At 46.9% G+C, this 27,537-nt stretch overlaps 3 protein-coding genes across 5 annotated transcripts; 2 read left to right on the top strand and 1 right to left on the bottom strand.

Moving 5' to 3' along the window:
* Positions 1 to 1,277: 1,277 nt before the first annotated feature.
* sars2 (seryl-tRNA synthetase 2, mitochondrial) lies at positions 1,278 to 10,651 on the bottom strand. Its single transcript, XM_036536282.1, has 16 exons — positions 10,391 to 10,651; positions 9,707 to 9,802; positions 8,680 to 8,709; positions 8,187 to 8,327; positions 7,460 to 7,514; positions 7,234 to 7,297; positions 5,317 to 5,422; positions 5,068 to 5,115; positions 4,348 to 4,456; positions 3,723 to 3,768; positions 3,379 to 3,466; positions 2,952 to 3,064; positions 2,640 to 2,733; positions 2,256 to 2,348; positions 1,747 to 1,812; positions 1,278 to 1,624 (listed from the first exon to the last, which is right to left on the bottom strand). Exons 1-16 carry the CDS (start codon positions 10,649 to 10,651, stop codon positions 1,484 to 1,486), a joined length of 1,551 nt encoding a protein of 516 aa, XP_036392175.1. The 3' UTR covers positions 1,278 to 1,483.
* si:dkey-260j18.2 (uncharacterized protein LOC325231 homolog) lies at positions 10,245 to 16,029 on the top strand. Of its 2 annotated transcripts, none has more exons than XM_036536279.1 (5): positions 10,245 to 10,298; positions 11,900 to 12,053; positions 12,266 to 12,344; positions 12,544 to 12,771; positions 14,142 to 16,029. In XM_036536279.1, the coding sequence occupies exons 2-5, from the start codon at positions 11,900 to 11,902 to the stop codon at positions 15,604 to 15,606; spliced, it is 1,926 nt and encodes a 641-aa protein (XP_036392172.1). In that variant the 5' UTR covers positions 10,245 to 10,298; the 3' UTR covers positions 15,607 to 16,029. The 2 variants fall into 2 exon arrangements, with proteins under 2 accessions (XP_036392172.1, XP_036392171.1); XM_036536278.1 differs by lacking the exon at positions 10,245 to 10,298 and adding an exon at positions 10,967 to 11,470.
* slc5a2 (solute carrier family 5 member 2) lies at positions 13,652 to 26,969 on the top strand. 2 transcript variants are annotated; one of them, XM_036536280.1, is made up of 16 exons: positions 13,652 to 13,665; positions 20,261 to 20,348; positions 20,656 to 20,727; positions 21,087 to 21,191; positions 21,373 to 21,432; positions 21,887 to 21,991; positions 22,332 to 22,437; positions 22,771 to 22,851; positions 23,306 to 23,535; positions 24,132 to 24,267; positions 24,822 to 24,929; positions 25,106 to 25,256; positions 25,565 to 25,733; positions 25,969 to 26,184; positions 26,497 to 26,632; positions 26,755 to 26,969. In XM_036536280.1, the coding sequence occupies exons 1-16, from the start codon at positions 13,652 to 13,654 to the stop codon at positions 26,967 to 26,969; spliced, it is 1,992 nt and encodes a 663-aa protein (XP_036392173.1). The 2 variants fall into 2 exon arrangements, with proteins under 2 accessions (XP_036392173.1, XP_036392174.1); XM_036536281.1 differs by lacking the exon at positions 13,652 to 13,665 and having other exon boundaries at positions 20,262 to 20,348; positions 26,497 to 26,580; positions 26,757 to 26,969.
* The last annotated feature ends 568 nt before the right edge of the window (positions 26,970 to 27,537 follow it).

Consider the following 27,537-nt stretch of genomic DNA (forward strand, 5'->3'; position numbering starts at 1 on the left):
ATTATGTAATTACAAATCAACCACAGTCTATCAAATGAATATGAAATGACTTTATTCCGAACGACAGCTGAAGAGGATATGCTGGTAAATGTGTAAATTCTTAACATGGAAAACATGTATGTGATACGTAAAGCTATGGGAATCGCCCTGGATAGTGCTTCTGCTTCCCACATGTTGAATAGTGTGAAGAGGAGATGATGCTTTACTGTACTAATTCGCATCGGTAAATATATAACGATGGTGCTTTTACGTTATTTACCACAACCGACCTGAACATGTTTTCCTCTTTACCACGTCACACTACAAATGAAAATTTGTAAATCATGCCAGACTGTATTTCACAGATGACGGTCTGTTAGGGGCAATAGATCATGTCGTGGATGCGCCCCGAATGCACTTCGCCAGAAAACCAACTACTCCACAGATGCGCGTTTTGACACCGTGTCTGTGTGACAGACAGCGGGATTACGAAACGACTCCAAAGAACGCGTGAAAAGAAAGTGATGCATGTAATGGAACAACACCGTTGGCTGGCCATCATCACTCTCTCAGCTCTCCTGCACTCGTGCATTATGCAGCTTTACTTTTGTATGGTAGCATTATGCCTGTATTTTGCGAACGCTGCAAGGCAAATATTCCCTTAAGGAGCAATAAATTTCTTTGTTCTCTTCCTTTTCTCTGCGCTTCCTGAAATAATGAATGTGGATATATTCATCATTCAACACAGCTGTTCTTTCCCTTGCAGCTAGTCAATAGCCTGTCCTCGCCGTGGTGTGCTTCACAGTAAGTGGTTGGATGAGCTCTGTGACCCTGGTGCCACAGCGGTGTCAACCTTCCAGCTGCACTGTCTATGTGTATGTCTACTGTAAAAATAGAAATATTCATTATTCCATTACTAAAGGTACAGTAAGAGCCTGTATCCTCTTAAGGTTGTGTGGTACATAACATAGCCATCATTTCTTGGTGGTAAATCATTGAGTGGCAAGGCTCTTCCTCCTGATTTTCTAGTTATTGTTATTATCAAGTATGATCCACTGCAGCACAGCCACTCAGCCCTGAGCCTGGAGGACCATGATGGTGCAGAGCACCCACTTCCCTTTAACAGCACTCATACCCACAGAAGTGGTGAGTGATGCTGGCAGCTAAAGATACTATCAGTTGAACTGCACCCTGTTGCAAAGGATGGCATGCTCTTGATTTGTGTCAGCTCTGTCATGAATCCACCTACTCAACTATGATGATGGTCAAAGAACTAGCCGCGTGGGGTGGTTGGCGCAAGTGTTTATTTCTAATAAGAGTGATGCAGGCCTTGTTTGTGATGGGGTTTATTTCACCAGCACCATGAACTGACACAGAGTGTACTGAATAAGTGTATATACATGACTGGGCGTCCTGGTGGCCCATTGCAGTGCTGTTCACACAGGAAAAACACCCCTCTGTTGGAGTAAGGTCCTCGTGTCCAGTAATCCAGATGGTGCTCACATCATCTGGGTTTGGGGGTGGGTCGGGGGGGTTGGTGCGGCTGGTTCGGGCCGATGTATTTCAAAGGGGTGTATTTGGGCTTCTCGATGACCTCTGACCCCATGTAGGGCTGCAAGGCACGGGGCACTCGCACAGTCCCGTCCTAAAAGGCAGCAAACAAAACAGGGTGTGACATCCAGCGGCTCATACATTATTGATGTCACGTCTGGCAACGATTCCATTACGTGTGTAAGCGTGTGTACGTGCGTGTGAGCATGTGCCTACTTTAGTCTGGTGAGTCTCAAGAATGGCGATGATGGTCCGAGGGATTGCACAGGCTGTAGCATTCACCTGGGCCAGGAAAGACAGAGAGAAGTCACAGCCAATGAACGCATGACATTCTCCCACCATTTCTATAACACTGAAGCAACATCATCCTGGTAGTAGAGCAATACAAGTTTGCTCTACATGGAATATAGCTTCTTCCAACCTATCTTTCACACAGAGGTTATAAAGGGGATTTCTTAGGTGGTGGAATTTCCTTTAAGATGGCCACAGCATGTCAGGTGTGTACACCATGCAACTGATCAAGTTTAGTTTTTTCTACAAACATCCCTCTTATGGTTTTACAAGGACACTTAAGTAGCAGAAGCACCATATATGCAGGAGTGTGGGTTGTCCTGAAGTATCCAATCAACGCTTGAGCCTGGGTAGCAATGATCACCCAATGTCCTGCTCTTTGCTCATTTTTCTTTAAACCACAGCCCCATCCCGTTTCTTCCGTTCTCTCGTACCGTGTGAGCGTAGTGCAGGCTCCCTCCCTCCTTCTCGTACAGGATGTTGAGGCGTCGGCTCTGGTAATCTGTGCAGTTGGAGGCGCTGGAAATCTGAGGTGAGAGATAGCCTTGAGCCATGAGGCATTTATTCACACCTCAGTGAAAGGTTACCGATTCATTAACTGTTACGCCTCGCTGGCTCGGGTGAAAGGCACAGCAACAGGCTCATTCTAGTCACGTTCCAAGAGCTCCAAATCTAACCATGGCTGCAAGCACAGCTTAGTATTTTTAGTGGTGTCATTTACTCGTATTACTAATGGCTTCACTTTGAAAGAACACAATGCCCATGTTAACACAGAGAGCTGTAATGCTGCCATGTGGTTAGATGCTGCTGACACTGACCTCTCCATAGCTGCCCCGGCCTGGCATCCAGGCCTCGATGTCAAACTTCCTGTGTGCAGGGGCGCCCAGCTCCTGAGTGGGCATGTCCAGCACTCTGCGGGAAGAGTGAGAGACATCTGACAACTGACATCTGGAACACACACACATACAGATGTACATACACACACACACACACACACACACACACACACACACACTTACTGAGGCAAGGATACACACAGAAGCAGCAGAATGCACGCTGACTATACACACTTGTATACCCATTCAGGCATGCGCGCACATGCATGCACACAGACACAGAAGCGGACTGACCTGTAGTGCAGTTCCAAGGCTGAGAAGATCTCCTTCTGCAGAGACACAAACTCTTCCAGTATCTGGGCGCTCTCCTCTCCAGTTTCATCTGCTGACACGCAAAACATCTCCACCTGTGCCGAGATCAGACGCACATGGAAACTCTCTCTACAACAACTAAGGACCAGCTCTTAACACAAGCCTAAACTTCAACCAAGACCATTATGTTTTGAATGCTGAAACTGATCCTGGGTTAGAGCCTCACACCTCCACTCAAAACACACCAGCAGACTTCCAAATGACACACTTTCAACACACCTGCATACACGTTAACACCCCTTCCCTTCATGCACACAGATACGCTTCCACTCGGTCTCATTAACACACCCGCAATCTGTCTCCCAAATAGATCTGCATACAGATACCATACGCACTGGATCCATCTCACCTTGTTGAAGTGATGCACTCTGTAGAGACCCCAGGCCTCCTTCCCTGTCTCCGTCTCCGCCCGATAACACGTGCTGCAGCACACTGTCCTGTAACACACACACGCACGCACGCACGCACGCACGCACGCACGCACGCACGCGCACGCGCACGCGCACACACACACACACGCGCGCGCACACACACACACACACACACACACACACACACACACACACACACACACACACACACAAGCACACGCACCAGTTCAACTAAATGGCAGAAGCAGCAAGACATTCACAGGCACGTTGGACATTGAGGCCGTTGCTGAGGTCGACCTCTGTGGAACATAATAAGGCTCACCTAACAGGCAGGTCCTTGTGGTTCACAGCATGGTCCATGAAATACCCTGGGGGGAGCAGGATACCACTATAAGACACATCAGCTAACCGCACTTCTCTTTTACCAGGACTGCATTACATTCACTCATCAGTGACACGCTGGGATCAATAAACTAATTAGAAATCAACTAAACTAATCAACAATCCAAATAGACTACAGAATGCTAGACTCCTGTGGACTTCTCTCACCCTCCAACCTGCATACTCATCAATAATAAAGCACAGCTCCTTCTCTGTCATCGTCTACTTAATTGTACAGACTGTATAAATACACGGAGCACTGTTTATTTGATGAACAGGAACACTTCATTTTTACACCTTGAATATTTTATGATTCACTTATTTAGATGGAATTGTACAGGAGCCAAAACGTATAAAAGGGGTAAAAGCCAAAAGCAGAACCTCAACTGCTAGTTTCATCAGCAGAGCTAAAGCAGCCATGACCTGCTGGCACATGAGGTGGATAACACTGTATTCACAATGCTGCCCTTGCCTACATCCACCTGCATGCTATACCACCCCCATCCTAACCCCCTGCCACACACGCACACACACCCCAACCTGCCCACTCTGCGGGTCTCCCTCACCTGCCACGCCCACCTCCCCGGTGCCGGCCAGGTTGAGGTCCGGGAAGCGGGAGGGGTCCAGGGAGTACACCTGAGACTGATGAGCATGGGGCTGCATCCCACAGCCTTCCTGAGGGAGACGGAATAACACATTACCCCAGTACTTCTTTTATTTACATTCCTTATAGGTTTACCATACATATCTATGCAGATGTATTTGTAGCATGTAAGTATATAAAGCACCATTGAACTGAGAGCAAGAGAGAGAGGGGGAAGGATGGAGCTGTCAAAAGCTGTCAAAACAGTTGAATAAAGTAAAAACACGAAAAGAAAAAAATAAAGGAAAAATAAAAAAATCACAAACACATGTGAAGACCTAAAAGCCCTGCTATATTAGCATCACACTTTCCCTAGTTTCAAAATAAATATTCAAGCATGTTTCAACAGAGAGAGAAAAGAGCGGAAGAGAAAGGAAGAGGGGAGGAACATCTTCACAGGCAAAACAAGACTGTCAGGACAAAAAGTGCACCTGAAAGCGGAAACTGATTCCAGCAATCCAGTCAAATACTGTGCGGATGTGCTTAGGTTCCAAAAACATGACCAACTGACTGATAGTCTGTCAGTCTGTCTGTCAGTCTATGTGTGTAGGTGTCTGTCTGGCAGCCAGGCAGGCAGTCAGTTACTCAGTCAGTGTAAGTGTGTGTATGTGTGTACATACAGAAGGAAGAGGACAGTACTCACAAACACAGCCGCCTTCAGCATGTCTGGCACAACCATGGGAACAAACCCCTGTGGGAAAGAGGGGAGCACTTCATTCACTAAGACAGTAGGACAGACAGATGGACAGACAAAGACATGCATAACAAAGATGTTCACAGGCATTATGGATATGTGTGGAGATAAAGAAAAACAACCTAATCACAGTCTGCTTGAAAAGCCATGGAGAGACAGAGTGTATCTGTATACACAACCAGAGACAATCAGACCTACCCGACGCTGCAGGGTGTCAAGGGCAAAGTTCTGCAGAGCCATCTGAAGTCGAGCCCCGGCCCCCCTCAGATAGTATGACCTATGACCCGACACATGAGCCAGGCGTCTGATGGATAGAGGACAGACAGAAAAACAAGTGGGGTGAGAGGAGGGGAGGGGGAGAGAGAGGGAATAAGGAGAATGAAGGGAGAGTGAACTGCACTAAAAAGCAAAAGTGGCACATCTACTAGTCTTCCCCATAGTGTAAAAGCTCACACCAACATCACTTGACATTTGTGTTAACATACACCGGCACTTGAGCAACCAACCACAGGTGACTTCCAGGAACACATCAGCAGTAATTACACAGTATTTCAATCTTCTAACAGTGAATGATTAATAACTTTCACTGTGTGTTCCTGAGTAGCAGGTAAGTGTGCTACACTGTCATTAAGTGGAAAATCACTGGCAGAAAACAACAGTGCTGCCACAATAGATACACTTGAGTGATGTCACTAATGAATAAGAGAAGAGGTTATAGAGAAAGGGAGCGGTACTGACGCAGCGTGCTGAACAGAACTCTGTTGGCTGTAACAGTGACTCGGGGTAATTAGGGACAAAGGGGTGACACGGGAACAACAGGAGCGTGTGAGCACGCCAGCGCCACAATGGGCACACACAGCTGGCACCTAACTGCACAGCGCCTGGGGGGAGAGGGACCCAGCAAAAACACCTCATACAAAATTAAGCAGCAATCAGCTAATGACACCCCACAGGTTACACAGAGGGAGGGAGAGAGGGAAAAAGGGAGGGGGAGTGGGGAGGGGGAGGGGGTGATGATTTCTGTGTGTTTTTCATTTTCCATACGCCATTTCTATGCAATCAAAGGAAGACAGAAGGGAGGGGTACAGGGTGAATATACACACACGCGCGCACACATGCACTCACACGCACACACACATCATTACATTACATTATTGTCATTTAACAGATGCTCTTACCCAGAGCAACTTAGATACAGTAGCTTACAATTTTATCCATTCATATAAGTTGGGATATTTACTGAGGCAATTTTAGGTTAAATACCTTGCCTGAGGGTACAACAGCAGTGCCCCAGCAGGAAATTGAAGCAGCAGCCTTTCGGTTATGAGCCCTGTACCTTATCACTATGCTTGCTGTCCCACATTAATACGAGCACAGGTTGAGCCCTACAACCCCAGTTTGATCCTAGCCGTGTCATTTGCTGACAATGACCAGGAACCCACAGCGGTGGAATAAATTGCCTTCATTCTGCCAGGAATATCGGGGAGGGTAGGTCAGCCAGGGGCTTATCCACTCCATTGCTCACCAGCAACGCCTGCTGGTCAGATTGGTGACCTCTCAGACTGACTGCAGGGGTTGCAGCAATGAGAGCAGCATATTACTTAGAGCAGCATGTCTATGATACAATTGGGCATTTCAAATTGGGAGCAAATGGGGAAAAGGCATTCAATATTCCAAATGTAAAAAAAGATTAAAGAAAAAATATGTGTATATGTAAATCTACTTCATTAACAGAAATTAAACAGAATGAATATCTAATGGGGCGGTAATGTATAATGCTGTGGATGTGACAACCATGATACCTGACACAGCAGAAAATTTAACATAAAACAAATATATCCAGGTATACAATGCAACCCATTTTATCACATGTTTACACAAAGAATGGAAAAAAGAAGAAGCACAAAATTACACCATCTAGTGGTGTGAGCAGGTACTACCACTCACTGTACAGGGAGCTGCTGAGCCTGTGAAGGACACCATTCTTCCCAAGCCTGCATCCTCATATCTCCTTCATTTCAGATAGGAAATCAAACTAACTCACTACCCTAGAAGACAGGGGGAGTGACGGAAGAGAGAGAAAGATGAAAGAAGCATGCTGAAATGACCTCCGACCTCTGCCTGATGATGTCTAATTGCTCCCCAATCTCCAAGTGTCCCTTTGCTTGGAAGTCAAACTCTGGAACAGGAAAGAAAATATCATGAGAAAACTGCATACACAATCACTCCAGAAGTTTCCCTGGGTATTCACATCTAAATTGAGCAACAGGTATCACCGTCTACATACAGCTTAAGTACCACCTCCTTTAATGAACTGCCCAAGCTTCTACTCCCACCTTACCTTGTTTTTGTCCAACCAGCTCCACCACTCTAGCCTGGCTCTCATCTCCTATTGGCTGAAAGTAGAATCAGGGTGACTTTCGAGACAGATTTGGGCAATTCAAAATAGTTATACATACACACATATTCCTGTCCAAACCTATCAAATCAGTTAGCCAGAACTTTGCCATTCCGTGGTTACACGTCAGAACAGTGGCTCTCTCACTGTGCCGGAGGACATTACTGTCTATATTCGCCCATCTCAGTTCATCAGTGTCTGTAATGCGTCAAGCTTCAAAACACCGGGGGTGTGACAATGCTGACAAGTATCCCACTGCCTCATAGCAGATAAGGATCTAAACGAGTGAGTCTCCCTCAGTACATACACGTCTCAGTTTGTCTGCACCTAAGTAGCTAGGTGTGTCAGTGCCTCTCCGCAGTAAGTATCTAAATACGTCACTGTGTCTCATTCCATAAGTGTGTCTTGGAGTGTCAGTGTGTCAACATCTAAATGTATGTGTGCGTCTGGAAGTGCCTCTTTGGAATAAGCGGACATGTCAGTGCCTCTCAGTCCATGTCCTTTGGAGAGTGTGTCAGTATTTATGTATCTAGGTGTATTAATGTCGCTGCAGTAATTGTCTAGGTGTGTCAGGTGATATATAAGTGTTCAGATATGCTAGCGTCTCTCAGAAGGTCAGAGTCTTAATGTGTCGGCTCAAATGCTTCAGACAGGGTGCGTCTGTCCTCACCACGTTGGGGTGTGTGGTGTTGGGCAAGCGCAGGGCTCGGAGGTAGTGCTGCTGCTCCAGCTCGCTCTCCCGGGGGTACAGCTGCTTCAGACTGAGCCGGATCTGTCGCCCCTCATCTCTTGCTTTTGCAAATTCCGGCAACTAAGGGAGAGAGAGGGCATCTGAGGCCAACAGGCAGCCATAGGGAGAGTCTTTCCAACAGTATGACTGCTATTCCAACATCACCACCAGGGGGATCTGCTGAGTCACAACAACATCACACTGACACAATGACCCTTACAGACAAATATAATCTAAACCAAAATGTAAAATCAAATGTTTCCATATATCTCCCACTAGAATCAGGCCCACTATGTTTCAGTAATCTTTTGGAATAATCTCTTATTGTACTCTGCAGAAAATTCTTTGCAATGTAAGAGTGTGTGTGTGTGTGTGTGTGTGTGTGTGTGTGTGTGTGTGTTTGTTTGCATGGGAGGAAGGCTGAAACACTTACACTGGGCAAAATTTTCTTGTCATGTTGTTCCTACAAATAAAAGAGGAGAAAAATTAATCACCATTAACAAAGCAGAAATCACCATCTCCCTGAGCCCAGTCACTGAAACAGTGCAAAGCTTACCCACCAACTCAGACAGTATCCCAAACAAACTTTTCATGACATAGAACCATTCTGGTCAAGTAAATGAGAACTGGGTAAAGACAAAAAGGTAATTTGATCTGGACCTTATAAGAAAGCTGTTACAACAGGTGAGGAAAGACTCTAGATAAATCCAGCAGCCACAAACATAGCAAGAACTGACCCTTTATTTTTCGCTCATATGACAGTTAGAGGTAAGTTTTAATTACTTGAGGCATAATAATAATAATGTCACTGTGCATTCGTAGTTGCAGTGTTATATTGGATCAGGAAACTAGTTTTTCTTCTTAATAGAGTCCAAACAACAGCATCTCATTCAAAAAAAAATGAAAAATGTGCAGTTGTAAACTTCTCATTTGTAGGAAATGCTTCCTATTACCATCCAGTCTGAGCATTTGATAATTTAACTTTAAAATGAAACAATTAAAAGATTGTGTTATAATCTCTGTACATGACCACACTTCCCAAGTAATATGTGAAATACTACTGCAAGGAATATTATCACAAACAATTTCCATAGACATCAATTTATGGAAATGAAATGTTTTGTTTTGAGACTCTGTGAATATGTCTACTTTTAGGTAACCTAAAAATATTGTGTGAGTTTGTGTACATAGCAGATAAGCAAAGATCAAATTATTTTCTATGACTTATTTGCATAGCATTCACCATCAGCCAAGGTCAATTAAACAGCTCACATTGTATACATTATGGATGCATTCAAATTTACTCCAGCAATTCACCTTGCTACTACTCTGGCAGTGCCGTGACTAAGAATTACACCTGCAAGATTCTGGTTACAGGCCCAACCCTTTGAACTATACACCACACAGCCACCCCAAAAGAAATAAAATCCATAACTGGTATATGAAATATTCATACTGACCACAAGGGCTTTAACGTAGGTGCTTATCTCCTCCTTCTGCCTCTCCAGGGAAGAAATGCGCCTCCTCACCTCCTGTAGCTGCTGCCACACTGTTACCTCATAACACAGAGCCACAAACATATCAGACACACAGTGTCACACACGGTCACACACACAACCGTGAGACAAAGATCTGTACGGCAAAAACTTACACAGGAACATTACACAAGAAGTTACAAACCTGCGACACAACAGCATATCGCATCAAAGAACATAGCTGCTATTCCTTACTGTTTTATTCGGGCACCTCCGTCAAATACGCAGCTCAAATAACTTCCGTCAAATAACTAATGCAAAGTCAAATATGTTGGTTATTATATGCACATTGAAACATGCCGTTGCATGCTGACAGCTGGAATAGCGACATTCCCTTACACTCGCACGGTGACTTAGACTCGTTATTTGGCTGAATGAACCTTTCAACCAGCCACTCTCTGACATTTATACGGTATAACCAACAAGCGTACATTCATATTCACTTCACAAGCATCCGTTCGCACTTTGGAGCTGCGCAGACCAGCTGATCTAGACTAGATAGACAGCTAGCCAGAAGGTGAGTTGACAATGGGCATATATGACTAAAATGTCTATCAATATAGCTAACTTGACACATACATGTAGACAGACTGACACCCCGAAACTCACTATTTCTCGGACGTCCGCTCCCTCCAGATCTCCTTTGCGACTCTCCACGTTAGATATGACTTTGTCCGTCTCCTCGCAGACGGCTTGCATGTCAAGATCCGGTTTGTCGCTGTAGCCCTCGGAGACATGCTCGTATAAGCTGCTCCGGACGTTGTGAGCACAGCGGGACAATAGTACAGTTCTCCATGCACAATGTCGTGAAGCCGGTTTCCGAATGTATGATATGCCGAGCCGTACTAGCATGCCTACGGAGGTCGCCATTTCTCCTGGTGGAAGTATGTTAAGTAAACGGGGGCGGGACGACAGTAGGGACCAATAGAGTAATGGAAACGGAAGACCATCGATAAGCCCATTAAAACATCGCAAAGAAAGTACACGTCAGTTTCAGAAAATGTGTCGCAAATTTCAATTTTCCTTGCCCAAGATGTGTTAAGTAGCCGGCGCTTCGTAGAAATCCGAGGGCAAAAATACTCTCAATTCTCAGTTTGCATTTTAATTATGTTGTGAACCCAAAACAAATCGTCACATCCGCTAATTAGGGTCAGAGGGTATCCAATGAGAGGCTGCGCAGCGTTGCAGTGCGGTTCCGACATGACCAGCCTGTTGTCCGCTTAGCTTACGGAATTAGAACGTGTAAATCAGTATGTCACTGAACGGAGAGACGCAATTGTCTTTTTACACAGGAAACTCTGTGCGGTGTTCTCTCCAGGTGATTTTCTGAGATACCGCAGGCGGGGAAAGGGGACAGGCAAAGCGGACAGCTAGGTGCCTCAGTTAAAGGGTCGCTGAATGAAGTGGCTGTCGGCAAGGCACCGGCCAAAACAGTTGTACTCCTGTGCCTCTGCTGTAGAAATGCGGAATGAGTCGTGATGCATCAGATACCCGGTGTCACTCAGTACAGGACGGGCAGGTTGCGGGGCGACCGGAGCGCGAAGGACACGGGCGGCCGCGACTATATTTTATCCTATTGACAGACGTTCCTGAAAGGACATTCTTTCAGTAGCCTGCTGGAGAGGAGGCTGAGGGGAGTTGTCAGAAACTGCGATCACGACTAACTAGGGCCATCCTACGCTTACCAGGGTGAGTGAAACTTTATGTGACTGACCGACAATACAACTAGATGAGGAGTGTCGCTGCTCTATGGCAATGAACGTAGTGCAACTGCCAAAACGCGGGAATTATTAAGACGATAGCGGCTTGGTCAGTTGATTCTAATGTTTATATCCGTCAGTAAAAGGGTTTGTGGGGGGAGCGGTGAACGTAGCAGTTTGTTATGATGCACAGGTTTTCCTTTGAGCTCTAGACCACCTTCCAGTGTCATCAACTACCTCCTTTTGTGTTGCAGTCACCTCTCAGGTTGGTGGCAACCAGCCTGTGATGTTTCCCTCATGAAATCCTTCAATGCCCTGAGCTCACAGAGGTCATATGGCTGCTGATAAAGCTACTCTTACTTGGTGATGTAGAGAATGGCAGTTTGCTGTTGGTGATTAGGCACTGTCCCTCCTTCAGATGAGCGCAATTCGAGGCGGGGGGGCCACATGGAGGCCGCAGCCCTGGCAGGACGGGGATGGGGGCGGCGGGGAGCCCCTCTCTGACAGCGACTCTGAGGAGGAGGACTTCCCAGACGACAGCACCACCCCCCTAGGAGACTACATCACTCACGGTGAGGCACAGACAAGCTCATGTAGTCTCACTCAGTGTCGCCCCCCCCCCCCCCCCCCCCCCCTTAACACTCACTGCAGTGCTCTCCTGCTGGGCCTGCATGTTAATCTCTCTCTCCCTCCCCCTCTCTCTCTGTCTCTCTCCCCCTTTCTCTCTCTCTCTCTCTCTCCCTGTCTCTCCTGACCTCTGTATCCCTCCCTCCCTCTCTCACAGGGCTGAAGCAGCTTCTGGATGCTCAGCAGTTGTGTGATGTGACTCTCCTAGTGGAGGGGAAGAAGTTCATGTGTCACAGGTAGGTTAGACGCGGCAGCACGTCTTGAACACACACAGAGTTGAGGCCATGTGGTGTCACTGTCACACAACACACTGAGCCCTTTGCAGACTCAACCCAGTCACATACACGCTATACTCAGTTTCCAACATTTTGTCCTGCAGTCAGTGCTGAGCCTCCCACAGGTCTCTGATTTGCTTCTCCCTCCTGTCCTCTCCAGAGTTCTCCTGGCTGCTGTCAGTCCCTATTTCCGCGCCATGTTCACCAGCCCACTTGTGGAGTCCCGCCTCACTGAAATCCGATTGGAGGAGGTGACGCCATCCGTCATGGAGACAGTCATCCAGTTCGTGTACACCGGGGAGGCGGGCCTTAGCCTGGACACAGCAGAGGATCTGTTTGTGGCAGCCAATCGTCTTCAAGTGATGCCCCTTCAGGACTTGTGCTCCAGGTGACTTAACTACTCAGTAATCAGACAGCTGCAATGACACAGCTGCATTCAGGCACTGATACAGTCTCTCTTATACACTGAGGAATACTGACATACTGAGGGAGTGGTAGTTTTAAAACCCTATCTGCTGAAGCATTGGTATGCTAAAGGATTTTTCAGTCCCAGATACTGATAATCAGAACCATTGATACACTAGCAGTCGTAGGCACCAGTATACCTATGCTCTTATACTCAGGTAATGCCAGTTAACACCACACATCTCCCAGTACAGACACGCTTAACTTATAAAATGTAATTCTGGAACAGTGCCTCTGGGATGCTCAGGCCCAGATTCAATCAAATCACAACTGTTTTTTATAACATTGTGGAACAAATTAAGCAAGTGTTTCATTTTCTCAATTATTTCATATTTTGCATTAACTGCCAAACATATTGCTGTGTAAAAAAGAAAAAAACACAACAGCTGGTGACCATTAAGGACATCAGCCAGATGCTACTTAATTGGACATTTGCTTCCTCATCCTCTCCCTTATAGTGGGTCAAAGGGATAATTGTTAGAATTTCTAAAAATGTATTAGTCTAGCAGCTTTTACATATGTCAACAAGCTTATCTAGTCTGCATAGTCCTACAGACCAAAAATGTGCAAAAGTATGATTGCATATTTCTTTTATTAATTATTATTTTTAAAATTAATGATTATAGTGCGTTAGCGCTTCCTGCTTCCCTGATATACACTATATTTGGACAAAAGTATTTGGCTAGGCCCCTTATCTCCAGTGAAGGGCAATCTTAATGCTTCAGCATACCAAGACATTTTGGACAATGCTATGCTTCCAGCTTTGTGGCAACAGTTTGGGGAAGGCCCTTTTCTATTCCAACATGACTGTGCCCCAGTGCACAAAGCAAGGACTATAAAGACATGGTTTGATGAGTTCGGTGCAGAAGAACTTGACTGGCCCGCACAGAGCCCTGACCTCAACCCCATCGAGCACCTTTGGGATGAACTGGAACGGAGGTTGCGAGCCAGGCCTTCTCATCCAACAGCAGTGCCTGACCTCATAAATGCTCTACAGAATGAATGGGCACAAATTCCCACAGAAACACTCCAAATTCTTGTGGAAAGCCTTCCAAGAAGAGTGGAAGCTGTTATAGCTGCAAAAGGGGGACCAACTCCATATTAAAGTATATGCATTTGAATACAATGTCATTACAATGTAATGGTCAGGCGTCCGAATACTTTTGTCCATATAGTGTGTATATAAATCATAAGAAGTTATTTAAAAATTCAGCACATCAGTCTCCTCAGTGTAGCCAGTGACGACGCTGCTCCCATGGGTCCTGCCTCACTGGTGTTCTGGCGTGCTTGCAGGTTCCTGTTTGAGCACCTCTCGGTGGAGAACTGCCTGGGCATGTACTCTCTGGCCCGCTCGCACCACGACCAGCTGCTGCTGCGGGCCTCCCTGCGCCTGGTGGCCCAGCACTTCCCCCGCGTGGCCCGCCAGCACGACTTCCTGCTGCTGGACCCCGGCACGCTGGGCAGCCTCCTGGGCTCCGACCGGCTGGGCGTGGAGTCGGAGGCGGAGGTGTACGACGCCGCCCGCCGCTGGGCCGAGCACCAGCCGCGGCAGCGCTACCCGCACATGCCCGCCCTGCTGCGCCACCTGCGGCCGGGCCTGCTGGCGCCCGAGGAGAGCCAGAGGCTGGCGCAGGAGCTGGGGCTGGGCTTTGGGGAGGGCCCCGGGGGGCCGCTGCGGCCCCGCGAGGGCATGTTCGAGAAGAAGATCGTCTGCGTGGACCTGAAGGCGCGGGAGGACGAGTCGCTGCGCGAGAGCGACTTCACGGTGGACTGCTTCGACCCGCGCACGGGCAAGTGGGAGAAGCTGGCGGCACTGGGCTCGCTGCTGTGCCCCGGCTGCACTGCCATCGGCGGGCGCCTCTTCGTGGCCGGCGGCATCCTGCGGGGGGGCCAGGTGTCGTCCTCCGTGCACGAGTACGACACCGTGCAGGACCGCTGGATCCCGCGGCCCTCGCTGTCCCAGCCCCGGGCCATGCTGGGGCTGCTCGGCTGCGGCGACACGCTCTACGCGCTGGGCGGATGCAACCGGGCCGCGCTGCTGGACTCCTGCGAGAGCCTGGACCTGGCCTCTCTGCGCTGGGGCCCCGGGCCCCGCCTGCCCCTGCCCCTGCGCTCCTTTGCCTGCGCCGCCCTGCGAGGGCGGCTCTACCTCCTGGGCGGCACCACGCTGGAGCAGAACCGGGCGGTGGTGCACTCGGGCGTGCTCATCTACCACACCCTGAGCCGCTCCTGGAGCCGGGTGGGCCTGGACTCGGGCGCCACCTGCCTGGCCGGCGGCGTGGCGGTGCGAGGCGGGGTGTGCGCTGTGGGCGGGTACCTGCGGGACGCCACCAAGTTCCTGGACGGCAACTACACCCAGCTGGAGCCGCTGGACGCCACGGGCCGCGTGCTCTTCTTCCGGGAGGGGCGGGGCTCCGGGGGCGAGCGGGAGGCGGCGGCCGAGCGGGGCGGGGGCGGGGGCAGCGACCGCGCCCCCAGCCCCGTGGTGTTCCCGGGGCTACCGCGGCGCATCGCCGGCGGGGGGGTGGCGCGCTGGAAGCGCAGGATCTACGTGCTGGGCGGCGAGAACGGCGCCCGTTTCTATGACAGCGTGTACTGCTGGAAGCCCGGCTGGCGCAGCTGGGTGCAGCGGCGCGAGAAGCTGCCGGGGGACACCGGGGGGGTCAGCCAGTTCGGCTGCACCACCCTCAAGTTCCCCAAAAAACACATCCTGTCCCGCCTGAGGCTGGCACGAGAGGACCGCACACACGACAAGTAGCAACAGAATCAACAAAGGGCTCCGGCAATGCAGATGCCGTATCTGCTTCACTCTGCCATTCAGTCTGAATCTAACTTTATTGAAAACTGGTTTGGAGACACAGTGGGACACTGGTATCTGAATGTAAAGCAAGCGCAGTGTTCCACAACGGACCCAGCCGACTGCTACCATGGTTTTGACCATAGCAACAGAAAAAACTAGAATGGTTGCACTAATTAAAAGCCATGGTCAGACATGTGAGAGACTAGAGAGACCATTCTAGAAAGGGTCATTTTTTCCTAATTCAAATGTAATTCTTTATCAATAATAGAAGCCACTGTGATTATAGAATGTCAAGATAGCTCTCCCCTGCAAGCATGTCCATTCAGGACATCACATAGGATACTAGATCAACTACAACTTTCCACCAATCTAGTAATTCTATACCTAGGGCTTAAACGATATGAATATGTGAGCATGTACATGTGTTTTTCAATCAGATATAGTATAATGATGGTAACCAATTAGGACAGGATAAGGTCTACTTTGTTTTTAGAAGGTTTTAAACTTCTTTGAATGTTGGAGTAGTCCTAACTGATTAATTCCTTGAAGATGAGTGTTTAAGTTATAGAAAAACAATAATGATGAAATCATGATCAAATTTCGATTATTTATTGAGTATTAGACACAAAACGGACTGTGTGTGTTCTGGAATACTGCCCTTGAGCTGGCTAGGAGAGACTGTGAATACTCTTTGCTACGGGAATCCGCTTTACTTGACACAACTGCAACCCCACCACCACTACCACCACCACCCCCTCCTCGCTGGACTGACCTCCTTTCACAGTTACTTGTTGTTCAGGGGTTTGGTGTGTGCTGCTGCTCTGTCCCCCACTCCGTTGGTGTGAAATTCCAAAATTATGGGATTCTGGATAGTTCAGAGGTCTGGAATTCTCGAAATTCCAAAACGGAATTTCAGAATTTTGGAAGAGAATTCAGGTCCAGCTTTCATCGCTGAACAAACGTAGGCCATCACAAGTAGCAGCCACCACGCCCCGTTTGGAAGCCCCTGGTTCTTAGCTTTAGCCTCTTCTGGCTTTAGCCTCTTCTGGCAAGCCCAGACCGTTGGTTTAAATTTGCCTAAGAATGATTTTAGTAACTCAAAAATGAAACCGGCTTCCTGAGATGTCATCTGACTCTTCAGAAAGGAATACTTTGGGGTAGAGTATCTTATCTTAATGAATGAGCAGGTTATTTTAATACCAAAGGATTAATGGTCCCTGTTCATAAAGCGATTTAGCAACAGACTCTTAAACTAGAGGTTCATTCTAAGAAATGGTAAGCAACATTTGCCATGGGCTTGTTTTTCTCATCTAGGTGGCTCCATGTGACAAAATGACTAATTATAATGATGAGTAGTTTACAAATTTTCCATTACAGGCTGCCATTATCTTGCTTTATGAATAGGAACCAATACTGGAAAATTCTAATATGCTGTATTGTTTGATACAGACGAGAGCCCTACATTAGCATGTTACACTATGCCTAACCATAACCTTAAACCCAACTTCAACACTGTTATTAATCATGTTATTTTCTCCAGTTTCTGTACAGGAAGGCAATGGAATCTTCATGTTAAAATGTTGAGATGTACAGGCTCAAAGCTTTGATTGACTACCCCCCCCCCCCCCCCCCCCAAGCCAACAAAGCACTTGTGGCAAGCTCTGGTTTCACACTCTGTCAAACAGAGTTCGGTAACCCCGCTCTAATTGTGCCAATAAAGCAAAAAAAAGATAAATAAATAAAAGTGAGAGTTATTTGGTGAAATTATGAGTATCTTGACACTGCGAAAGATCTGAAGACTTAATGCTCTCCAGGATCAAGTTGCACCGGTCACAGAGCATGTTTCTCCGACTCTGAATTTTATTGCTACTTTATCCAGACTCCAGAACATTTTTCTTTATTTTATTGCCTGACACAAGGGTATGCTTTTAGTTATCAGTGTTTAAACCTTTTTCATGTAATTCCATTTATTGAATATCCATCACTTACTAAATCGGATGTTTCCAAGAAAAAAAGGTCATTCTGGGGATGTTCATGGTTTCAGACACCAGCTGAACAAGTTCAGATCATCAGGTTGTCAGTTCTGCCTTTTGCAGGAAGTCAGAATCGAAGTGGATTTCATCCCAAGATAATGATCACCTCCAGTCAAAATAATAATATATATATATATATATAAGGTTTATCAGGTGTCCCCCAGATGCTTATGGATTGACTGTAATTGTTGGGCAGAAAAACCTCATACACTGCCGCTCTTCACCCTGCTCTTCAGTTTCAGTTAGTTGGACTGGACTCTAGGGGCTAGCCTTTGAGTCCTGGAGGTGTTTTTTTCTTTTCTTTATTATAATATCTGTTAATGGAGCCAAGACATTATGAGTCATAGTCAGACTCCCCCAAGACCTAAATGAATGTGAAAACCCAGCCCAGCTCTTGGGGCTCTGAGACCTTGATTCACAACTTCACAGTAGTGTGCCCTTCAAGATTTCAAGATTTCAAGAACTTTACTTGTCACATACACAGTTATAAACAGTATACAACTTGTAGTGAAATGTAAAACAGCCCAATGCCCCTGTCTTTGGGTCTATCTCAATAAGGCAGGTATTCCTTGACCCACAAAGCTGCCTCACAAAAGAAGGCAAGATGTGAAACGCACACTTTCGAGGCAAATGAACAGGAGGCAATCTGTCAGAGTCACAGTTGGGGTACTCCCCTGACCAGAAACAGGACGAGCAATTGACCACATCATATCAGCTGAGGACCGCATTCACCATATTCAAGCCATTTTTCTAACTTTTCTCTTCTACCTGCTATTAAACATACTTCTGCACATCTTGCTTTTAATATCATTTAGTCGCAGTTTATTTTTCCTCTTGGAACCAGATGTTCAAAGCTTGGAGTTTGTATGGTCTGTGCCGGTGTATGTTTGAGAATATGCTTGCAAATGTGTGTTCGTGCGTACGCGCGTGTTTTGTGTGTGTGTGTACATATGGTTCTGTACCAGAGAAAGAAGACACTTGAGCCAATGTACCATAAAAGGACTGAAACGTAAAATAATATTTTGAAAAGGTTATGATAACAGTGCTATTAAAATAATTAAAAGAATATTTGTTAATTTATTTTTCTGGGAGTAATTTCTTGTTGGTTTCTTCTTGGTTTCTTCTTGGTGTTTTTGTTGTTGATTCTTTCTTCAAGCCAAGGAGGTTTGCAAGTCCATTTGATCAGACAAAATTTATCCATGAACATACTTCTTGCATGGTATGTAAAATGTTTGTGACTTCAAACTGACTGACACCCCCACCTCTCACTCATCACCAGACACTCACAGGCTCCTCCACTGTGTCTTCTACCAATAAGGTTTAAACTCGCGCTCCTCTGGGAAAGATTTGTGGACAGGGCAGATGATGTGTAGTTGAAAAGTTGCGAGTCGGGGTGAGTGCACATTGTCTTGTCATTGCTGGTTTAATGCGACGTGACTTTTAGATCTGACCCCTAAACAGGACAGCGTGGTGAATCCGCTGGCCTTGGCCTTGTCCTGATGTCACTGAAGGTCTGATAGGTGTCTGTCCTCTGAATGCCTCAGCAGTGCTGTTCTTTAGAGGAATAAAGATCATTAACCAAACTGCCGTTACACATTAGAAGGAACTTCACCGAACAACATGTACCCCTGTGTGCTCTTAGTCAACAACACATTCGTTTGCTCCGTCTGGCTACCTGCCTGTTCTGCAGCAGCGGGAGACTGAGGCTTCATGAACCTCGAAATGGACACAGCCGCCACGTGTTACATGTGACTTACTGATTAGAAACTGTCCTAGTGTTTTACTGTGGACAGCAAAGCCTTTTGAATGGATCATAGCAGTCAGTGATTGGCGCCGTATGGCTGACTGGTTCATTCCAGAGGCTGATTGACAGCATGTGGTAGCTGCAGCAATCCTGAGGTTGATAAAGTCTCACTCCCCATCATTGCTGATTTGCACTAGGCCCCACATTGTAGCCACTGCCCATTTCTCTATGTCCTCTACTGCCCAGGATTCATGGTCATGTGACCACTGCTGTGAACATATCAATGGTCCCATTTTATGAAGTCTGAGGAGGAAGTTTGAGGAGCATGTGGTAGGCACAGATCTGAGAATGTGTCGTTAAGTGAAAAAGCCTTCAAAGGTTTCAAATTGGTAAATTCCACCTAATATCTTTATTAGTAAAAACTGGCATATGATAATATGTCATTCACAATGATGAAGTGTTTGGGTCATTGCCATCATCTTTTTAACCCCATGAATACACCAGCACCAGATGAACACCTATCTCTCCTGCCTGGAAAGAAAAGGAGAGCTAGTGGGATGTTCACACATCTGCTGATGCGTGGGGAGTTATTGAATGAAAGCCAATGTGTTAATAATTACTGCCATTAATAAAGTCTTGCATCAGCGTCTTTTTTTAGTGGTCAAAGGTCCACATTGCCATCCTTTCTGCTGTGCTCCCATTATTGTCTCTCTTTCACTCAATCTCCCTGCTCTGCTCTCTACAATTGTCTGTGTCTCTTGCTCTCTTCAACGCATCAACATTCTTTTGTCTGCCTTTGACACAACACTTTGAGTTCAGTGGACACTTGGAAAAGTATGGGGACAAGCGTTGCCATCGACAACCCTGCCGACATCATCGTCATCGTCGGCTACTTCCTGATGGTCATCGGCGTGGGGATCTGGGTAATCTGCTGTCTGTCCACCTGTCCGTCTCACTGTGTGTTTGAATGTGGCTGATATTGCAGTGGCTTGATGTAGGTCTGATGGTTCTGAGTGGTCTTTAAGAAAGTCTGCCATTTTTACTGACTTGTCAACTTTCCCGCCAGTCTGTGCCCAGGACTTATGGCATGCATTGTGTGAGAACCAGCAGTTGGCGTTCCAAGAACTGAGAACTGAGCTTATTGCTTATGGAACAGGAACACACACAGTCATATGCTGGTACACATGGGCACAATCTCTGAATTAATTAATTGGCTGTCCCATTTTGCAGTCCATGTTCCGGACCAATCGTGGGACAGTGGGTGGTTACTTCCTCGCAGGTCGGACCATGGTGTGGTGGCCGGTGAGAAAATCATGCTTTTTTCAATTTCATATTGTTGTCCTGTCCGTTGGCAATATCTCCTTTCATCATCTGTTTATCCCCCTTATGTTTCAGTTTCTCTGATACATAAAAAGGTCCAGTTGAAATCTTCCTATTTTCTCCTATTTTTCCCATACTTACTTTACCCATCAGTCCATTTACCATTCCTTTATCCTCCCATCCCCTTCAATCAAATGTTTTTAACATTCCTTCACCTCACACTTTCCCCCACTGCTCTCTCTCTTCCTGTTTTGCCCAAGCAACTGCTTCCTCTTTACCCCAAAACCCACATCCCCCATGCCCCCTTTTCAGCCCATTCTCTCTGTCTCTCTCTCTCTCAGGTTGGTGCCTCTCTGTTTGCCAGCAACATTGGCAGCGGTCACTTTGTGGGCCTGGCTGGGACAGGGGCGGCCAGCGGCATCGCTGTCGGGGGGTTTGAATGGAATGTATGTGTCTACTGCTGTCTCCCTATCCGTGTAACTCTTAATCCATTGAGTCTCTATGGTGCTAGTTTTGAGATCAGTGTTGAGAAGAGAAAAGGGACCACAGCATATCTTTCATATTGTAAACTCACATTAGGACATTTACACCATTTTTACATCTTTCACTGCCTTCTTCTTTATTCAGGCATTGTTTATCGTGCTGCTGCTGGGCTGGCTATTTGTACCTGTCTATCTCACAGCTGGGGTAAGACACACACATACCCCTGTTAATTTAACATACAGGACCTTTTGTTGGCTATTTTTGTGTAATAAGAACTTAGTTTGAGGTATATTCATAAAAAGGTGATATGTTTATCAAGGGATATATTTTCTTTAACTGGTGCCAAAACTATAATGTTGCTCTGGGTGCTTAATGTTCCTGAGAATTGATCAGCTTATTAAATCCAAATCCTAACTACAGCCATTATGTGATAACACTGCAGCTGATCCAAGGCCAATGTTATACAGCAGAATTCAGTTTCATCCCCATTATTCTGGGCCTGATTTATTTTGGAAGCAGTTGGAAAATACTGTTCAGAGACTAGATCCTGCCAAATTCCAGCTCGTTTGATCTTCAATACATTTGTAACTGCTAAATTGTTTCTCTTTTCTCTCTTCTCCTTATCATCCTCTGTCCTCTCTCGCTCACTACCCTCCAGGTCATCACCATGCCCCAGTACCTGAAAAAGAGGTTTGGAGGGGGGCGGATTAGTCTCTACCTCTCAGTCATCTCTCTTTTCCTCTACATCTTCACTAAAATTTCTGTAAGTCTCCCTGTCCCTCCTAGGAACTTTAGGCCCATAAGCCAAAGCTCTTTCACAAGCAAGACAGTTTTGACAATGCCTAAGCAAAACTGAACTGAACTGAACATGGTTTGCCCTCTCCAAAGCAAAGGGAATCTCAACTCCTTTCCCAGTGGGTTTGTCACGCACAGGGAATGAGATGGCATTTACTGTTTACATAAATCAAACAATACACATTTTCGATGGTTTATAATTATGAGACCTGAAACACAAGCCCATATAAAAATATTCTTTTAATAGGAGTCACTTTATGCTAGACCAGCCCAAAGCAGAGAGCTCTCCTCCTCCCTCTGTGTCTCAGGTGGACATGTTCTCGGGAGCAGTCTTCATACAGCAGGCCCTGGGCTGGAATATCTATGTGGCTGTCATCGCTCTGCTGTCTATCACAGCACTCTACACTGTCACAGGTAATGTTGCTGTAATAGCACTCTGACAGATAATCCTTGACTCCACTTTTTCTAACCAGCAACTTTGACTCCTTCGCGGGTGACTCTGATCCCACACTCCCTAATTGTGACTCCACCATACTCTAATAGTTAAATGACCTCATCATATTTTGACAAGTAACTTTGACACCACACTGTGTTGTAGGTATCTGACTCCATACTGTCTAACAGGTACCTGTGAATCCACACTGTAACAGGTGACTGTTATTGGAAACAGTGAAAATGGTGTCCATGCTGCTTGTGTATTTATGTCCTGTGTGACTGGCATATCTAATGAAACATGTTCTCCTCCAGGTGGCCTGGCAGCTCTGATGTACACTGACACAGTCCAGACCTTTGTCATTATTGCTGGGGCCTTTGTCCTCACTGCGTTTTGTGAGTAAATGTACTAAAAATAACATTGTGTTATTGTGTGACAGCATGTTAAAATGATACTGACATATTTTGCCAAAGCTATGATGGCTGCCACGAGCCCTTCATGTCTGGCAAACAACGGAACCCTATTGTGGGCAAATATTTCTGGGCATAAATATAAAGCACTTCTTTCTGCTAGACTGTGTTTCAGCAGTTGCCCTCAGTATAAAGGACTCTAATGAATACTCCCCTGTTGATTGATGTTTTTTATATGAAATCAATGTTTTGACTGGAATTCAAATTGCCAACATAGGTATGAATCAGCTGCTGGCTGAAGTGCATGCCCTACATCTCACAAACCTGTGATGCAGTTTTCATGTGCGATGTTCTTGTGGGGTTTTCTCTGAGGAAGTGGACAAGCCTCCACTGAAGTACATTTAAAATTCTCAGCATCGATCTCTCTCCCTCCCCGCAGCCTTCATTGAGGTCGGAGGGTACAACGCCCTGCTGGAGAAGTATCATGACGCCCTCCCGTCTGAAAGGCAGTCCCGGGAACCCGAGCGCTACAACATCTCGGCGCGCTGCTACACCCCTCGGGCCGACGCTTTCCAGCTGCTCCGCGACCCCGTGGAGGGGGACCTGCCCTGGCCCGGGGTGCTGTTCGGAATCGCCATCGTGGGCGGGTGGTACTGGTGCACTGACCAGGTGAGACACTCCATGCAGGTGAAGTTACACTGGTGAGATACTCTGATCGGATGGAATGCTGTATGCAGATGAAAAACTCTGGACTGTAGTGACATTCTGGTCAGTAATGATGCTTAAATCAAATCAGATACTCTGGTTTAGGTGAGAGACTTTGGTCAGATGAGATAACAAGGTTTGATGAGATACAGATGAGATCCCCTGTGGGGGTGAGATTCTCTGATCAGATGAGATTCTCCTTATTGGTGAGCTAGTCTGAGCAATAGTGATATTCTGGGTAGTAATAAAACTCTAAATAGGTGAATCTCTGGGCATTAATTATATTCTTGACAGATGAGATTCACTCACCAAAGCAGATTAAATTATGTGAGATTTCTCTTACGCCACACCCCTACAAAGAATGTTCACAGCAAGTCAACAAATAAGAACACCTACAGCCTCATCAATAAACCTTCAGAACTTCAAGCGTGAAGCACAAGGAGCTATATATCTGGACCAAATATAGAACATCTACAGGACTGCTCTGTGGTATCCTGGTCATTAATAACCTCATGTGGCACAGAATGGCGGCGGTGTTCACGGCCTCCCTCCTGTTGCAGGTGATTGTGCAGCGCTGTCTGGCGGCCCGCAGCCTGACCCATGTGAAGGCAGGTTGCATCATGTGCGGGTACCTGAAGCTGCTGCCCATGTTCCTCATGGTGTTCCCCGGCATGATCAGCCGGGTGCTGTACCCCGGTGAGTCCCCCTCAGCTGGCTCACCGAGTCGGCCGCTAAAAAACACGCCAGTAATCATTCACACCTAAGGCCTCACACCTGAGTCCGGTAGAACTCTTTTACCTGTGTCTAAGACCTTTACCGTTGCAGACACCATGGAAATGGCAGTTGTCTGTTACTCTGATATGGACTCAGACGTATTTTTTGCTAGTGACTTCATGATGTGTTTTGTTTTTTGAGATGTTCTGTCGGCTCACACATTGTGCTAATACACATTGCACACATCACACTCAAACATCACAGTAACACAAACAAATCACATACAAGCATCATTCTGTCACACATTCGTGAGATACAGAAGCCATGGCATGGAGGTTTTTTTACTGAAACTTTTTAACTCTGACTCTTATGCAGTCGGCGATAATAACATATTCAGCTTTAAAAATGGGAAATGATTTGATCAGAAAGTCTTTGGGAACACGTTTAAATCCATGTTTTTGCTTGTGTTTTGCTTTGCTTGTGCACAATTTGGAACCCTCCCTCCCCCCACCATACTCTTGCATCCACCTCCACAGAGGAGGTGGGCTGTGTGGTTCCAGAAGTGTGCAAGGAAGTGTGTGGGACTGAGGTTGGCTGCTCCAACATCGCCTACCCCAAGCTGGTGGTGTCCATCATGCCCGACGGTGAGTCTCCACCCCACTGAGTTTCACTGACGACGTTCAGGTTAAGGAATGACTTCACAAAGTGACTATGTCCCTTCATGTCTGCTGATCAGTTTTAAGAGGCAGTTTCCCATTCTTGGAATTGTCAGCATGTGCGTCTCGGTCTTCCTAATAAGTATCTGCCTCCCCTCTCCCAGGCCTGAGGGGTCTGATGCTAGCAGTCATGCTGGCCGCTCTGATGAGCTCTCTGGCCTCCATCTTTAACAGCAGCAGCACCCTCTTCACCATGGACATCTGGACCCGCATCAGACCCCAGGCCCGGGACCGGGAGCTCATGATCGTGGGCAGGTTTGGGCCCTCCGACTACATCTGTGTGTGCGTGTGTGTGTGTGTGCGTGCGTGCAGGGCCGTGCACAGACATTCTGGAGTGCAGGGGCTCAGATTTAAAAAGAGGAAGGCTTAGCAGTAGTCGATCTGGCAGGAAAGGGCATTTCTGACTTTAGAACTAAAAGGGCCGGGGCTCATGCCCCCCTTGTGCACGTGCCTGTGTGTTTTTTCAGCTGCGCTGGGGGTCTGTATCTGGACAGTTCATAAAGCTGTCCGTGCTCCCTTCTCTGCCATCACTCTAATAATCCCCACCTCTCTCTCTCTCTCAGAGTGTGGGTTCTGTGCATCGTGTCTATCAGTATCTGTTGGATCCCCGTGGTCCAGGCTGCCCAGAGCGGTCAGCTGTTTGACTACATCCAATCGGTCACCAGTTACCTGGCCCCACCCATCGCCGCAGTCTTCTTCCTGGCAGTTTTTGTGAAGAGGGTCAACGAGCCGGTAAAGGAGGCGGAAACACAACAGGATAGAGGGAGAATGGTGAAAGAAGGGGGAGGGGTAGAGATAGAGGGGTTTGGGGTGCAGAGGCACCTGGTGGTGGGGAGAGTGAACAGCTGGAGAAGAGAAGTTTGATGACTGGCCAGTTCTCTAATGCTGATTTTTATTCTTTATCTCTCTAGAAGTCTGAAAATTTTTCTTTTTCCCTCCATCACCCATTCCTCCTTCCCTCTGGCAGGGGGCATTCTGGGGTCTCATAGGTGGCCTGTTCATGGGTTTGTGTCGGATGGTGCCGGAGTTCACATTCGGGTCGGGGAGCTGCATCTTCCCCTCGAACTGCCCCTCTCTGGTGTGTGGAGTTCACTACCTCTATTTCGCTGTGCTGTTATTCTTCTGCACTGCCGCCCTGGTGCTCATCGTGAGTTACTGCACCCCAGCGATACCTGACAGAAACGTGAGTACCCTGGTGTGCAGATGGATAATGACACTTCACCGGTGTTCACTGGCCCAGATATTCAGGAATGGAAAATCACTGGCCTAGAGTCACAATGATGAACAATGAAACAATGAAAACACTGAGTAAAACATTGAGTCCCTTCTATCTTAATGAAATATTTAAACAGGGGTTGCTTTTGTCATTTGTGCAAATAATATGAAATATATTAGGATGTTTTTGACTGCAGTGACCTTAATATGGCAGAGAAAATGTTTTCCTCCTACTGTTGCATGTTTGTCATTGCGAATGCTTTCCCGCCTCTCATTCTAGCTGCACCGTCTGGTGTTCAGCCTACGGCACTCTAAGGAGGTGAGGGAAGACCTGGACTGGGAGGAGGAGGAGAGAGCGAGGAGAGCACGGAGAGAGGCGGCGGAGAGGAGCCAGGCCAGGCTGGAGGAGGAAAAGGGTGGGGGGCAGCCCTTCCTTTCTGTCCCATGTGTCTGTTCCCCCCACCCCCGCCAGAATTCTGCATGTTTTTGTCTGTCTGAACTCGTGTCTCCTGACCCCGTTTCTCATCCGCCCACACAGAGGCAGAGCGGCCCCAGTCCTGCATCGGCCGCCTGATTGGCTGGTTCTGCGGCGTAAGCTCTGTTCAGGCTCCTGAGCCCACCGAGCAAGAAGTCAAGGAGGCGTCCGACCAGATGCCCGATATCAGCGAGGACCCCGTCTGGAAACACGTCGTCAATGCCAACGGCATCATCATGATGACTGTTGCCGTCTTCATGTGGGGATACTACTCTTAGAGAGACCTGCCACATTTCCCCTCCTTGGTGAATGTGGCATTGTGTACTGACAAACATCTAATTCAGCAAATAATAATACTTCATAGGGTACACAGGGAGATTACCTGGTAAATGAAACCAGGATCAGACACATCACCTGTAAATTAAGGCTAAGATTAATGTAAGATTAATGTAAAACTTCATGGTCCTTGTTAGTGCCCATCCTTGCAATGTTGAAAGGAACTTGAGTTGTTTGTAATATGAACTGAAACAATAAATTACAGCAAGTGTTCAAAGTCTTACGGTTGTAATTAGAAGATTAAAATGAGTTACTACTGAAAGCGCAAAGCCATTCCAAATGAGAAAACTACGAGCTTCATTCTAGGTTGTTTGTGTATGTTTCCTGACCTCTAGTGGCACGACACAGAAACTGCATTTCATCCATTTCTCATCCACAACAGCAGCCTCACTTGACCATTTTGCAGCTGAGGGAGTGAGGTTCCAAATTTAGCTGGATAGCACATATAAAATCACCATAGAAACAAACACTCATCTCTAGACAACACACCATTTATGCACATCTTCAGGC

The sequence above is a fragment of the Megalops cyprinoides genome, chromosome 9, assembly GCF_013368585.1.
Source record: "Megalops cyprinoides isolate fMegCyp1 chromosome 9, fMegCyp1.pri, whole genome shotgun sequence".
Classification (NCBI taxonomy): Eukaryota; Metazoa; Chordata; class Actinopteri; order Elopiformes; family Megalopidae; genus Megalops; species Megalops cyprinoides.

Excerpts from the sequence above, each read along its gene's own strand:
- sars2 (XM_036536282.1), bottom strand. The coding sequence starts at position 10,651 with ATGGCGACCTCCGTAGGCATGCTAGTACGGCTCGGCATATCATACATT. Across the intron at positions 3,769-4,347 it reads CGGGGAGGTGGGCGTGGCAG|GGTATTTCATGGACCATGCT; the intron begins GTGAGGGAGACC and ends TGCTCCCCCCAG. Across the intron at positions 2,734-2,951 it reads GCCTTGGAACTGCACTACAG|AGTGCTGGACATGCCCACTC; the intron begins GTCAGTCCGCTT and ends CTCTTCCCGCAG.
- si:dkey-260j18.2 (XM_036536279.1), top strand. The coding sequence starts at position 11,900 with ATGAGCGCAATTCGAGGCGGGGGGGCCACATGGAGGCCGCAGCCCTGG. Across the intron at positions 12,345-12,543 it reads AAGAAGTTCATGTGTCACAG|AGTTCTCCTGGCTGCTGTCA; the intron begins GTAGGTTAGACG and ends TGTCCTCTCCAG. Across the intron at positions 12,772-14,141 it reads CTTCAGGACTTGTGCTCCAG|GTTCCTGTTTGAGCACCTCT; the intron begins GTGACTTAACTA and ends GCGTGCTTGCAG.
- slc5a2 (XM_036536280.1), top strand. Across the intron at positions 20,728-21,086 it reads GGACCATGGTGTGGTGGCCG|GTTGGTGCCTCTCTGTTTGC; the intron begins GTGAGAAAATCA and ends TCTCTCTCTCAG. Across the intron at positions 24,268-24,821 it reads CAGCCGGGTGCTGTACCCCG|AGGAGGTGGGCTGTGTGGTT; the intron begins GTGAGTCCCCCT and ends CCACCTCCACAG.